General features: G+C 40.5%; 1 protein-coding gene across 1 annotated transcript; it reads right to left on the bottom strand.

The window, feature by feature from the left end:
• Positions 1 to 10122: 10122 nt before the first annotated feature.
• Positions 10123 to 14793, bottom strand: LOC107048475. The gene is made up of 3 exons (XM_015271644.1): positions 13528 to 14793; positions 13315 to 13454; positions 10123 to 13186 (listed from the first exon to the last, which is right to left on the bottom strand). Exons 1-3 carry the CDS (start codon positions 14791 to 14793, stop codon positions 10123 to 10125), a joined length of 4470 nt encoding a protein of 1489 aa, XP_015127130.1.
• Positions 14794 to 15215: the final 422 nt, after the last annotated feature.

Here is a 15215-nt window from a genome sequence, read left to right as displayed (position 1 = left end):
GGTACTGAAAGACCTTTCAGTGGCTGTCGATGTCGAATGGAGAGACAATACTCGACCAGCAATCATGCTCAACTTAGTACCTTTACAGGTTACTCGCCACCAGTCCCCAGCAGCTGTAGAAACGCTAGCTTGTTTGACAAAATCTTCTTGCCATATCCCTTTGTTGAGTGTATAGTCTGTCAATTCTTGCACAATTTTTGACTGATCCAGCTTAAACTTTGCAGCCAAATCGAATATAAAAGAGTGAGTCTTGAGGGATTCGTTATCAGTCAAGTGCAAGCCTTTGCATATTGGATCAAGCGTGTTGGCTGCCAAATGTATAGGACGTACAGCCATATCTCGTCGTTTCACAAAGCTCTGATCAATTTTCTCACGTTCAGCAGAAGATAGTAAAGTAGATTCCTCAAGACTTTTGTCCAAATGACAGCGAATTTGATAAAAACATTCAGGAACAGTACTAATGGAAGGCATATCAGTCTCAAATCGTGTAAGCATTATGACAATTGGTTCCATGATGTCCCACACTCCCTGGCCTCTGCTCCAGAAATCACTATCCAATGCACCTCCCAAAATATTCAGCCTTATCTCTCTAGTTAGTTTCGAAATACCTTGAGACCAAATGGCTAGCTCTGACAAATTCTGCCTATTGACCATCACACTCTTGAGACAATGAAAATTTGATCCAAATCTGGTGATCACTGGTAATTTCAAGCTTGTTCTAACGTTCTCTGGAGATTTACGTTGAATTTTAACTAATTCAACTGTTAAAATCTGACTTTTCTTTACTTCTTTAACAGCTTGTACAGCCTGAGGAGATGAGACCAGCAAAACTCAACGACCGCAATATCTTTCAATAATAAATTCAGGTATATGAGCCAGGCAGTCATAAAAAACTATGGCTTCATTGATGTATCGTTGATTCAACAGTTCCCAAGCTGCTTTCATTGCTGAAGCATTATCTGTGCACACGCCAAAAACCTTGGCTGGTCCAATTCGATCAATTATTCACCAATTTTATCAGCAATGTAATGAGCTGTATGCGACGCCTCCTTCGTCTCGATAGCCTCATAAAAAACTGGCTCAGGAGTTGTAATAATGACGTTAATAATCCCCTCATTCCTCAAATTAGACCACCCATCGAACTGCATACTCAAACAATGTGCAGATTCAACTTTATCATCGACCTTCTGTTTCGTCCGTTCGTACGCAAGATCCAAGAGCCTCTTGGATACAGCATGCCTCGAAGGTGGTGTAAATGAAGGACGTAATTCCTTGAAGAATGAGATCCATCGAGGATTGCTGGACATGCTCAGAGGACTTCCTGTTGCATAAATTGCAAATGCTAATTTCTCCTGGAGCCTAGTGTTCTCGTCCTTGGTCATGGTGTCACAGTAATGTGTCACCGTCCAAGCCTTTTTCTGCTTGATGGATCCACTTCGAGATGGTAAAAGACCAGAAGGGCTTCTCTATGAGGAACCGGGATTTTTGGCGAACGATTTTTCTCGATTGGAGAATCATCGTCAGTGTTGGAGATTTCAAATTCCATACTCGAATTTGGACTGGAACTCTTCCCTTTTTTACCTCTGCGTGGCCGTGCAATGGTCTTGCAGTATCTCTTGACTATTACTTTGATCGTCGTGGGACATTCTGGGCAGTCAGAATAAAGATAAGAAGCCAACCGAGCTGAATGCATCGTATATTCCTTGCTGCAATGTTTGCAGTAATACACATTGAGTTTTTTGTTGGCTGGTTGAGGATTCAGCAATTTAAAATTATCATGAATTTCAATTTTACAGCAGCCATTTTTGTTTAATTTCAAAATCTAAAAATTGAATCAGAAATGAGTGTAAAACTCTTCGATGGACCAAAATGTTTGTTTATCAAAAAAATCTAACCTTATTTTTGAAGTTGGTGGTGTTGTGGTGGATTATTGGGTAAAGAAACTAAAAATAATAGAAGAATTCTACTTAAATATTACACAGCACTGAATAAAAGCCATTAACGTTTAAAAAAATCATGAAAATAGTAAACAAAAATTGTTTTTTCATCATTTTTGATACTTACTTCTTCATAACAATTCAGGGACAAAAGATAGAAAGAGATCCCATGATAATAAGGCACATTCACGCGAGAGTGACGTATTGATATAGTCGACTCATTGAAATTAGCCCATCGGAGCCATCGCGCCGTTCAAATCCAATTTGAGTGCCGAGAAGCAGAAAAAATTGATTAAAAATAAAATTAAAAATTTAAAAATTACCGTCATATGTTTTCGGGTAATTGTGACCGTCGCGAGATAAAAATTTATGACGGAGCTGGCGGTCATTGGGGTCTGGCGCATGACCGTCAATAACGGTCACATGTCCGTCATATGATGGGTCATATGACACCTTCGCATCTCCACTCAGAGACAATGTGAAATGAAATCCGAGAATGTGGATACGATCCCGTTGCTATGCGCGTAATTTCCTTAATATTCAGTCGAAAAAGAAAATAGTGACGTCAATGGCGAGCTCGTGGCCGATTTATGTGATGTAACTAAGGCAATTTTTTTCGTAGGTTATCACGTTTTCATTTTATTCAATAAACGTGTTTCGGAGATAGTGGAGGGGGTAGTTACTTTGTGTTGTGACGTATTTTCTTACCTCTGCGGACGGTGAAAAACACGCAGCCCTCAGCGACCAAACAACGAAAAGAAAGTTGGGCGCCAGCACGGGTGAACCGTGCAATTCAAACAACAAATTAAATCGACAATTATTCGAGACGAAAGAACAACCCCCGACAGCTCAGACAACCGCGGTGGCGGCTGGGTTCTCGATACAAATGGTTGTTCTGGAGTTTCCGAAATGACTTGGTTTTCTTATCTAACAAATAATTAATAATTACATTAATTACAATAATTACATTAATAATTACAAATATCTAACAAATAAATAATTTATTCAATAAACCCCCTTGTTCATTTCATTCCAAATCACCCCTCAGAAAATTAATAACACAAATTTGCAACAAAAGCTAAAGACTCGATACACTAGAAAATCCCTAACCAATGATTGGTCAAAATAATAAAATACTAGTCAGTCAAAAGAATAAATTCAGTCAAAATTACGAAATCATGGATAAAGTCAAACCGTAGAAATGACTAGCGAAAATAAAGTCAAATAATATCACTGAAGGGGAGGTTAATTTTCCGATAAAATAAAATATCACAATATCCCACATCGAAGAGGTGACTGAAATCGACAGCGGCAACTGAAATCGCCTCGGAACAGACAATACAAAAGGTGACCGCAATCAAGGTCAGATACGAATCACTCGAGCGTTGACAAGACGCTACAATTTCAACTGCCGATGCGATGACGAAATGATACAACAACTTCAAATATCGAAAACAAAAGTAATTACCGAAAATTTCGAATATCAATGTAGTTCTCAAAATTAGTTCAAAACTAAATACATTATTCGAAAGGATTTGTTCTACCGATTCCTCATCCGATCGGCAAACAAACCGTTGAAACGAGAGTCAAAATCCGTTCAGAGAAACCACTGAATTCCCGAGAAAATCGAACATCTCAAATCACAATAAAATATCAAAAATCAGATGTCGAAAATAAATTATACAAAAGAGGCTAACCTCTGCCGAAGACGATAAGAACTCGCCCGGAAAATCAACATACTCTAGTGGCGTCACTTCGCCCGACTCTAAGCGTCGTCAAAAATTGCACAAGCTAATGAGCGAATTCTAATCGTTATCGACATAAAACAGATACAAAATGATATACAAAATGATATTTCTGGAATTCTTCTTCCGCTCACCACAATCTCCAACGAGTCTAGTCCAGGAGCCAGGGCGAAAGATTCTCCAAATAATCCAAATCCAGTCAACGCTGGTGTCCACAACAAGATGAATTGCTCCGACAGCAAGAGGTTCTCCACAGAACAACAGCTCGCTCGCCACCCAAACGAGAAGTGAGGCTAAAACCCACGCTTCTCCCATGCGTTCGGGACACTTCCCGCCAATCGAACCCCATTGGCCAGGGCCATTCTATGAGCCGCTCTGATTGGTTGTAACCCCAACCAAACCAGACTTATCCTCTAATAGACACTCATATAATTACCAGACGTCTAACGTCAGTCCGGTAATTTCTCTCGCACTGCCCAAACCATCACTTCCGGTTAGGCATGGAGATCCAAAATGCCTTCGCAAATCTCGGCCGATAACCGCCTTCGTCCCGTCACCGCCACTGAAATGTAGTATATACTACATTTCAGTAGTCACCGCCGACAAGTGGCGCCGCCGGTGAACTGCACTCGAGCTATCCCTCCAACGCGGGAACTCGATCCAAATACAAAAGCAGCTCTTTTACCACATAACGACTTTCTGGAGTTTCCCCCTTCCCAGCTCCCTGGAGACCTGACGTCCGAGGCTGCCGAAGTCCCTATATGTGGCTCGATACAATAACAAAAAAAAATAAAAAAACCAAAGCATTAATCAGAACCCCAAATAAACCCTTTTGACTCTCGCTTCGCAGTGATAACTTCTCGTCTGGATGGTAAATTTCACCGTTGAACGGTCGAAATAAAATAACACGTTACAGTGTATAGATACCCGTTAGCAAGTGGCGAGTTTCAAAACTTTTCTTGGCCAATACGCTACCGCGTATCTCGATTCCGAATTGTATAAATAACAAATTGATCATATTTACATCAACACCACTGTAATATCTCTATACTTACCAATTCTCAATGAAAAATTCACTCATTTGGGAGATAACTGAGTAATTCAACGCAATTTTTCATCATTTTCAGTGATTTGCTTCGTAAAAAAATTCATATCTGCCAAACTACTGCAAAATAGTAACTTTTTTGGCGCCAAAATTTTTGTCATTTTATTGATGATTTTTGGTAAAAATTTCAGATTTTCCAAAAAACAGGTTTTTGAGAAAATTGCGACAAAAAAAAACACCTTTTGACGTATAAAACGCGTAAAATTAACGCGTAATGTCTCATTTTGAAGATTTTTTCATGTTTCTTGAGTCTGCTGAAAAGAATTTTGATAGCTCTGAAGAAGACTGGAATATTGGTAATAATTTGAAAATAAAATTTTTATCGAAAAAAAATGGAAATTTTTGAAAAATCATAAATCCCGCAATGATCAATATTTTTCAAAATTTGTTTTTTCAAAATGTTTGTCTGATGGCCAACTTTCTAGAAAAAAATCGAGCAGAAAATTCCAGACGTCAATTTTTTTTGGTTTCAGATTTCACGCGGATCTGGTCATTTTTGAAGCACATTACTATTCGCCACCGCAACGTAGATGTGGGAGCCATCAAGTGGTCTCTGCACTAACTACTTTTGGCGGGCAACGAATGAGATCACTGGGTTCTCCTTGATCTCATTGGTTGAGCTCCATCATTGGTTCCCTCCTAGGGATCTCATTAGTTGCCCCCCAAGAGTAGTTGGTTTGGGGACCACTTGGTGGCTCCCACATCTACGTTGCGATCGCGAATACAAGTCGATTATTTTTTCGATCGGATTTTAGTCAATGAGAACGTACTATTTGAGGCTGGCAAACAGATTTTTGTATCGTTATTTACATCGCTTCGACCCGGTTACGGTATGCTGCGATGAGGATCAAGACTTTAAATGGTTAAATTTCACCATTCTACCCGACCGGGTTTTGAACTCGGAACCTTTCGCACGTGAGGCAACGAACTTACCCACTGCGCCAAGCCACCGGGCGGCAAACAGATTTATTCTGAATATTGTTTCCTCGATTTGCTATTTCGCATTAGCTGTGCATTTGTAGGTAAATATTTCGCGCTAGCTTTTAATTTAATTAGTTTCTCGTCAGAATCCGCCTCAGAGAAATAACCCGACGAATACCACTCACTTCCAAAAATTGATGTTGCCAAATTTTACAGAAAAATTTGACATATTCTTCTCTGTGCAATAAAGCTACTAGTCAATACTTGATAAGTTTGAAGAAGTTATGTATTAGTGCCCAATATTTAGCAGTCACTTTCCTTTTTGCTTCCGAATGTAAATATTGCAATCGATCGATTTTACTATTCCCGAAGTCACCCTTTGTGATTTCTTATGAAAATGTCTATATGATGTTATGATGTTTCGATGAATATAAAATGTTCCCTTAGAATCTCCGGGATCCTCCATATAACAAACAATTTATTATAATTTGTACATTACTTTATATTTTAAAGAAGTGATACTTTCATAAGAAATCACAAGGGATAGTGATTTTCGAGGAGGACGTGGCTGTTGAAGGGTCCCAAAAAAACCGTAAAAAATGTATGTTAAGTTAGGTTAGATGTTCACTGTTTTAATACAGATTTCTGATCTTAAATTTACGGACATTTTGATCTTAAATGAAGATCTATAATTTTTAGAGCAATAAAACGCCATTTCGCGACTCGCTGAAACGGAAATTATTCATTATAAAAGTTTGACAGTGACGATAATTTTCATTAAACTAGACAACTCGTAAATTAGTGAGAAAAATTATACAAAATAGTTTTTTGTTAAAATAAAGATTGTCATTAAACCCTTGCATTACAAATAAATATGGTACTATCCTATGTGGACCGGTTTGGCAAACAATTATACATACATGCAGACTTCTTCAATTTTTAAGTGAATAAATACATCTACACATGGAGTTATAAACCTCAGAAAAACTTGAGATCTTCATGTGATATGCCACTCCAAATAATTATGCTAAAAAATGCAATGGCTAAAGAAAAACACGGTAATTAACGTAATAGACGATTTTTCATAAACTGTTCCATCTCCTGAACTACTGAACCAATTAAGCGCAAATCCTCCCGACTTGTGTAGCTAAATAGTATTGATCAATATCCAAAATTTTAGATCGTCAAATAAGTTTTCCACCACATTATAGCACGCATGAGCAAGCCTACCACATTAAAATAGAAAAATCAGGCCCGCTCGCGTGCTTCGCGCGCTCACTCTTTGGGGTGTGACCGTAGGGGTGGGTGGAATTGGGTGTGACCCATTACGGGTCGAACCAATAACTTCCCGACCGATTCCCATTTGTCTGTTCATTAGAATAAAAAACGCAAATTTTGAAATTTCCATCTTGATAACTACAAAATGGCTGAGACGATTTTACTTGGCATCCACATAAAATCGAACTATATAAAGATGCATCGATTGCATGAGCAGGAATCAAATCCCATCAATTTTCTACGTGGAATTATTGAATTGTCAAAAAAATAACGAGACAATAGCTGAGATGATTTTTCTTTTAATTCAATAAGATTTACTCTACACAGAGACGCCTCGATTGCATCCAAAATAAATTGCGTGGAATAACAATTACAAATCACTCTTTTCAACTTCTATGTTTGAATAATTAAGCAACCACAATTTTTTTTTTAAAACCACTTGAAAATTTTTGTCCACTTTAAAGTTGAACCCACTTCAAAATTTTCTCAACTCCAAAATTCATCTACTTGAAAAGTTTTCTACTTCGAAGTTAACTCACTCCAAGATTCTCCAACCTTCTCCAATTTTCCCTTTTTTTCAAATTGCAAAATTCGAAAGTTTTATTGAAATAACTACAAAACCACTGAGGAGACTTCGCTCAAAATCCACTTACACTCAAGATGTATGATGACGCAGCGATTACACGAAATTGATTCAAATTCCATCGTTATTTCAGATGAAATCGTCGAATTTCAGTAAAAGTAAAGTTGTTTGACATTTTCTCATGTTTTATGCAGATAACTGGAAACCCGCTGAGGCAATCATTTCCATAATCTAATCAGTTATAAGTTACATGAAGACGCATCGATCAAAAAAAAAAAAGTTGGATCGGTTCGTTCGTTCTGGAGAAATCGTTGGACAAAATTTCACTCACATACGGTGCTACGCAGGAGAATACACACACACACACGCACACATACATTTCTTCAGAAACGTTTCAGGATGACTCTAGAGGTCAAGAAACGTGGACAAATCATCGAAATTCAACATTTCATTTTCGGGGTCATTACAATAACTTCCTCCCTTCGGGTCAGGAAGTTAAAAATGACAATATCTCACAAACGTTCAATGAAACGGTACTCATATTTTGATCAGATCATTTTTTGGTCAGAGAGCCACCATTATAACGAATATTTTGAAAAAAAATTGAATTCGGCTGAGTGGTTTTTGAGATATTAAAGGAAAAAACATACAAAGTTTTCATATACAAAGTTGAATATCTCCGGAACTAGGGGAGGGTAAGATAAAACGGACCAGGCGGGCAAAACGAACCCCTAGGGCAAAACGGACCACTGACAGAAAATTGATAATTTATTTTTTTGCTTCCAACTGGAGCAAATTCGAAGTTATTAGTGGTTTGATGTGATTAGCAAATCTGATCAAATTGCGGTTCAACGACACTTGTTGTCTATAAAATCCCTGTGACAGTTACGATCCAAAAAGCTCGCTTTTAATTCAACAGTTTCAGTGTTCCTGATTTGTAGGAAAGAAAAAAAACGACACTTACCGATTTTCTTTCAGTGGTCAGTTTTGCTCTACCCTCCCCTACTCGTTCAATTTCGCACATCCAAAATACCAAACTTGTATTATTTGCTCAAATACTGCATTGACTTTGAATTTTTTGGAGTTGTAATTTCCAAAATTCTGACCTCTACAGAACAGTATTAGCAAATTATTATTGCACGCCGATAGTTCTTTACGCAGTTAGTTTTAATTTAGGGAGAGTAGAATTGAGATGAGGATCTGTTAGCAATGAGGAGATTTGGAAATGTGGAAACTTTGGAAGAATCACTCACTTTAACACTTACTATGCGATATATTTTAACAATTTTTACAAAACAGAGATGTTCCTTTCATAAGGCAACTACTTGGTACTGGATATTCGATGCTGATACTAATACTGAAAATGAATAGTCAAGTATGTCCTTATATAGGAGTTAGTTAGCTGGAGGGGTTGAGGGCGGACTTAGTGGAACTAGAAATCTTATTTTTAAGTTATTGGTTGAGAAATTTGAAAGGTGGGTGGGCCTTAATTCGGATTGGTGAAGATTTTGACAAATGAAAAATGTTGGAGAGGGAACAGCTGGCCCGTAATTACAATTTGTCGCCATACCTGGATTTGTGGATATTACTCTTGAGTCGTGAAGGGGAGGAGACGTAATACTCATTAGTGAACGCGAGGGTCGTTATGTGGGGCAATAAGATTATTAGAAATATTTATTTTTGTTAAGAAGGTGATTATCACAACTGTGGGAGGGTCAAGGTGTTGGAGTTTTCCGGAACATTGAATAGAAATGTGGCAAATGATAAAGTCTACGATGGAAACAGAAATGGGACTGTTGTTACACTGTCATTAGTGAGTTCGGAATTTTAGCCAACAATATGATAATAAAATAATTTAGAGAGAGCAGATGTGCTGAGGATGAAAACTACAATAAGTTGATAGGTCTCAAAAATTGGGGAAAGTACACGCTAGCAGACACATTAGACATGAGGCTGGGGGTTTGAATGAGAGAGAAAATTTACAATAAAAAAAAAGATATTTTCGCGTGCTTGATGCGCAACATACTCCCCCGTTGAGAGTAGTGCGATCAATTATTTCTTGGAGTTGTTGGAGTCCATAGGCAGTGGTGCTAGTCGTCGAACATTCCGATCGACTTCTCCAGTAGATGTTCGAACTTTCACCTTCCTGATGATGCCGTCGTCAGAGGGATAAGTCTGAATGACGCGACCCATGCGCCATTTCAGAGGAGGTAGATTATCATCACGCAGGAGAACCAGTGTACCAACACTGATGTCGTGATGCCCTGAAATCCACTTATGCCGAATATTCAGTTCAGAGAGGTATTCTCTATGCCAGCGGTTCCAAAAGTGTTGTTTGATTTGTTCAAGATGTTGCCAATAAGAGAGACGGTTGCTGGGTGTCTCTCTCCAATCCGGTGCTGGCAGATCGGTGTTAATATCTCCATGTAAAAAATGTGCTGGAGTGAGTGCCGTGAAGTCGTTCGGATCAGAGGATAATGGAGTCAGAGGTCGTGAGTTGAGGATTCCCTCAATCTTGATGCATAGAGTGTTGAGTTGCTGATAGGTTAGCAACTAATTCCCGATGACTTTCTTCATGTGTTGTTTGCAGGATTTTACGGCAGCTTCCCAAATGCCACCGCAGTGTGGAGATACAGGGAGAATGAAGTCCCATTCGATGCCTTGATCAGCGAGGTGTCGATGGATAAAATCAGCATGATTTTTGTCATTGAGGAGAGTGTAGAGATCCTTCAATTCCCTGTACGCACCAACGAATGTCGTTGCGTTGTCGGAGTGAAGAACCTTGCAAGACGGATGTCTGGAGATAAATCGACTGAGGGTAGCAAGAAATTCCTCGCTGGTCAAGTCATCAACTAATTCGATGTGCACGGCCTTTGTGGTGAAGCAGACAAATATGCAAATCCAGATTTTGACCTTTTTGGTATTGCGATATCGTCTTTCCTTGATGAGGAATGGACCACAATAGTCCAATCCAGTGTGGGTGAAGGGTTTGGCTTGTGTGATTCGTGCGCTGGGGAGATCTGCCATCTGATAGTTGACTGGAGCTGGATCCACCTTGGCGCAGTTGATGCACTTGTGTATGACGAGTCTCACTTGACTGCACCCATCAATGGGCCAGTAGCGTTGCCTGAGAAAATGCAATGTTGCTTGGACACCAGCATGAAGATTGATCAAATGAGTCTTTTGGATGATGAGATGAGTGATGTAGTGACCCCTGGGTAATAATATGAGATATTTACTATCCAGAGGAATATCACGAGCCTTCTGTAGCCGTCCACCCACTCGAATGAGACCCTTCTCATCAAGTTGTGGACTGAGGTTGTTCAACCGACTCTTGGCTGGAAGGGGTTTGCCTTGCTGAAGTAGTGAGAGTTCTGTGTGAAAGCCTTCTTGTTGAACCAGTTGGAGAATCCTGATCTCTGCTGCTTGGAGTTCTTGAAGAGTGAGGTGATAATGGGAAAATCGTTTTTGCCATCTTAAACACCTTGCTGTGATTCGCTTGAGCTTTTCGAATGACGAATATTGATGTAGAAAAGGATTTTTTGCTGGTTCAGTGATATGGAGACAGGTGACCTTCTTCAATTCAGGTAATTCCTTGGGTTTTTCGAGGAAGAGATGAGGCCACTGCTCTTCAGGCTGTTGAAGCCAAGTGGGTCCATGTAGCCAGAGTTTATTCTTCAGGAAGTCAGAGGCAAGTTCACCTCTAGACACTGCATCTGCTGGATTGTCGTGTGTGCGTACATGTCTCCACTCGACATTCTTGGTGAGGTCTTGGATTCGAGCCACCCTGTTGGCCACGAATCGTTGGAGGAGATGAGGGGAAGTTTTAATCCAATGAAGAGCGACAGTAGAGTCAGACCAAAAAACTTCCCGTTGCGGTGTGATGTTTGTTGCCTTCTTCACTGTGTCATACAGGTTTGAAAGGAGTTCCATTGCACAGAGTTCCAGGCGAGGGATGGTGTGATTGCCCTTTAGAGGTGTAATTCGAGATTTAGCACAATAGAGGTGCACCTGGACTTTGCCAGTGCATTCAGTAGTCTTCAGATAGATGCAGGCTCCGTAGGCACTTTGACTTGCGTCACAGAAACCATGTACTTCCAATTTTTCTTGTAGATTTGATGTGACTTGTCGCTTGAATTTTATTTCGTTGAGAAGAGGAAGTTGCGATGCAAATTCGTTCCATCTAGTGTGAATCTCTGTTGGTGTGGAGTCATCCCAGTTCAATTTAAGCTTCCACAGTTCTTGCTGAATGATTTTTGCGTGGGTTACTACTGGATTGAGTAAACCAAGAGGATCGAAGATGCGAGCGACGTCTGATGCTATGGTTCTCATGGTGATGACATCTCTGGTGGCTATGGGGTTGACAGTATACACAATACTGTCATTCTGTGAATCCCAATGAATTCCAAGAGTTTTGAGCGTTGGATCATCTCCACCGAGCAGTTGAAGATTGACAGTCGATTCTGGGAGTCCTTGGAGAATTTCTGGAGAATTGGAAGCACATTGTCGTAGATTGAAACCGCCTGCCTTCAGCAGATTGATCATTCCGTTTCGGAGAAGTAGGGCTTCTTCAAGTGTTGACGTCCCAGTGACGAGATCATCAACGTATAGATCTTGTTTGAGTCGTGAAGCTGCTAGTGGATATTTCTCGTATTCGTCGTCAGCCAACTGGTGTAGGCATCTGACTGCAAGGAATGGAGCAGAGGAGAGTCCAAACGTGACAGTTTGTAACTCATACGTATTGATATTCCCATGTTCTCGCCAAAGTATTCGTTGATATTTTGTATCCTCTGGTCTGATCAGCACCTGGCGATACATTTTTTCGATGTCTCCAGTAAAAATGTAATTATGGAGCCTGAATCTCAGCACTAGAGAAAGAATATCGTCCTGGATGGTTGGGCCAACCATCAGGGCTTCGTTGAGCGAGACTCCAGTGCTAGAGCGTGCTGAACCATCGAATACAACTCTGGTTTTGGTGGTGAGACTGGTCTCTTTGAAGACTGCGTGGTGAGGAAGGTAGAAGCCATCTTCAACTTCTGCTTCAATCCTCTTCATGTGGCCAAGATCCATGTACTCATTGATCACCTTAGTGTAGTCTTCTGCTAGCTTGGGATTCCACTTGAATTTCCGTTCCAGTGAGAGCAGGCGACGTTTCGCCTGGAGATATGAAGTACCAAGTTGATCCTTCTTCTCGTTGAAAGGCAATGCCACTACATATCGCCCTTCTGGATTGCGTGACACATTTTGCGTGAAATGAGCCTGGCAGGCTGCTTCTGCTTCTGATTGTCGGCTCTCTATGAGAGCGATGTCTTCGATTTCCCAGAATTTTTTAAATTCATCGATGATGTCAGTGAAGTGACATTTCGCTTGATGGTGATCGGACTCGTCACTCACGCTCCCACAGACAATCCAACCAAATAATGTCTTCTGGAGATGGACGTCTGCTGCGTTGGAGAGCTTGATCTGTCCTATACTGAGGATGGAGATGGAGGTGCTGGATCCCAATAAAACTTGAATTGGTGCAGGTTTATGGAAGTCCAGGTCTGCAAGAGGCAAATTCTTTGGAATCTCCAGTGATTCTCTGTCGATTTGTTCACTGGGCACGAGAGATGAGATTCTTGGGACAATTAAGAAACTCAATTCTTTCTTGAATTTATTCAGACGAGAGGTGATGGTGGTACTAACTCTATGATGCACTATTGTTGAGAGGTGATCTAGAGCCCCGATAGGGATAGAACAGGTTACCTTGTTGATGCCAAGTTCATCAGCCAATTCCTGAGTAATGAAGTTCTTGGTGGATCCAGTGTCGATGAGGGCGCGGCACTGTACTGGTTGGTGGTTTTTGTTGAGGAGATTGATCGTTGCTGTTGGAAGTATATCTTGTCCTGATGAGTCCAATGGTAGTGAGACGGCTGATGATATTGAACTGCTTGGGGTGGCTAGTCATGCGTTGGTTGCCTGTGATGTTGATGAAGAGTCCTTGTCACGATGGAGCAATGAATGGTGTCTTGCGGTTGAATCATTGCATATCCTGCAGAAACCCTTTGAGGTACATTCCTTAACTCCATGTCCCCTTGAGAGACAGTTTAGGCAGCGACCTTGCTTGAACATGAGTTTTACACGATCCTCAACATTCATTGCATTAAGCTTGGGACACTCGTATATCCTGTGGTCTTGGTCGCAGATGGGGCACTTCCTGGGGGTGTTGGTGAAGAAAGTTTGTGCCTTCGATGTAGATGAATGACCAGATGCTGTGCTGCTTGATTGCCTTGGCTGTGAGTTCTTCTGCATGAAGTTCTTATTCAGTTGTTGGTCATTCTTTTGTTTGTTGTGCTTTGATGACTCTGCACTGCTTTTAGCACAGATTCCACGTTTTTCCAGAAAGTCGAGTAGTTGCTCGTACTTTGGCATGTCATTACCTTCAATGTGTGTCTCCCACTGGAACACGAGGTCATCATCCAGCTGATTGAGAATGATAGTACTGATTAGGCCATTCAGTTGATTTTCTGCAGTACCAAAGGAACTGATTAGCCGTAGTTGTTGGCGTACGAAGTTCACGAGGTCAGTCAATGATTTATTACTCTCTGTGTTTCTCTTTCCTACGTTGAGAAGTAGAGAGCAATGACGTCGAAGGGCTTGCCTGGGAATGTCGTACTTCTTATCGAGTAAGGCCCAGGCCGCATCATAGTTGTCTGCAGTGATCTCCAATGCTTCGATCACTTGACGAGCTTCTCCAATTACCAGAGATTGGAGATACTGGAGTCTGATAACCTTTTCAATGCTACTGGGAAGACGAGCATTGAATTGGTCCTTGAATGGTCGATATTTTTCGAAACTACCGTCAAATTTATTGAGAGTGATTTCTGGCAGTTTCATATTGAAATGTGAAGAGTAGCCAGCTAGTACCTGTTGTGGTGGTGGTGCTTGTGGGGCAGGCTGAGTTTTGGAGCCTATCAAACGTCTCAGCGCTGCTACTGTGATGTGATAAAAATCTTCCACAGATTCTGTTTCTGCTAGATTTGTTGCTAGATGGTCCAGGTCCAGTTCGAGGAGTGTGGCGTTGCTCTGTTCCCATTCGGCGAATTTCTCTCGAATGGTTTTCAATTTTTCCTCAATGAGTTCAGTCGTTGCTGTGGAATCGTCCGATTGAATCCAATTGTTGCATCTTGTAATTCTTGATTTGAAGGTTGTGCGTTTATGTTTTAGTGTTTCTACCTGAGCCATTTTTGCATTTTGATTTACACGCGCGGGACTACTTGGCAACATGCACTCTGTTATGCTCCCTCGTTGCAGAGAGCCGATGGATAAAGTTTCGATATTTTGAGTCAAATACACAAGAATTATTCACTGAGTTAATTCACGAAATTTGAACACCAAGTCAATTCACGAAGTTTATACACTGAGTCAATTTCCAAAGTTTATACACAGAGCCTGTTCACGAATAAATGCACTGATTGATGATTTTTTTTTTTTTCCGGCTCGAAGGACCATGTATTATTTGCTCAAATACTGCATTGACTTTGAATTTTTTGGAGTTGTAATTTCCAAAATTCTGACCTCTACAGAACAGTATTAGCAAATTATTACTGCACGCCGATAGTTCTTTATGCAGTTAGTTTTAATTTAGGGAGAGTAGAATTGAGATG

This window comes from Diachasma alloeum, unplaced genomic scaffold (assembly GCF_001412515.2).
Source record: "Diachasma alloeum isolate Michigan unplaced genomic scaffold, Dall2.0 Dall_scaffold_00194, whole genome shotgun sequence".
NCBI classification, from domain to species: Eukaryota; Metazoa; Arthropoda; class Insecta; order Hymenoptera; family Braconidae; genus Diachasma; species Diachasma alloeum.
The sequence above is the reverse complement of the archived record's forward strand: the minus strand, read 5'-3'. Positions and strand labels throughout refer to the sequence as shown.

Excerpts from the sequence above, each read along its gene's own strand:
- LOC107048475 (XM_015271644.1), bottom strand. The coding sequence starts at position 14,793 with ATGGCTCAGGTAGAAACACTAAAACATAAACGCACAACCTTCAAATCA. Across the intron at positions 13,455-13,527 it reads ACTCTTCATCAACATCACAG|GACAAGATATACTTCCAACA; the intron begins GCAACCAACGCA and ends TGGACTCATCAG. Across the intron at positions 13,187-13,314 it reads ATGAACTTGGCATCAACAAG|AATCTCATCTCTCGTGCCCA; the intron begins GTAACCTGTTCT and ends AATTGTCCCAAG.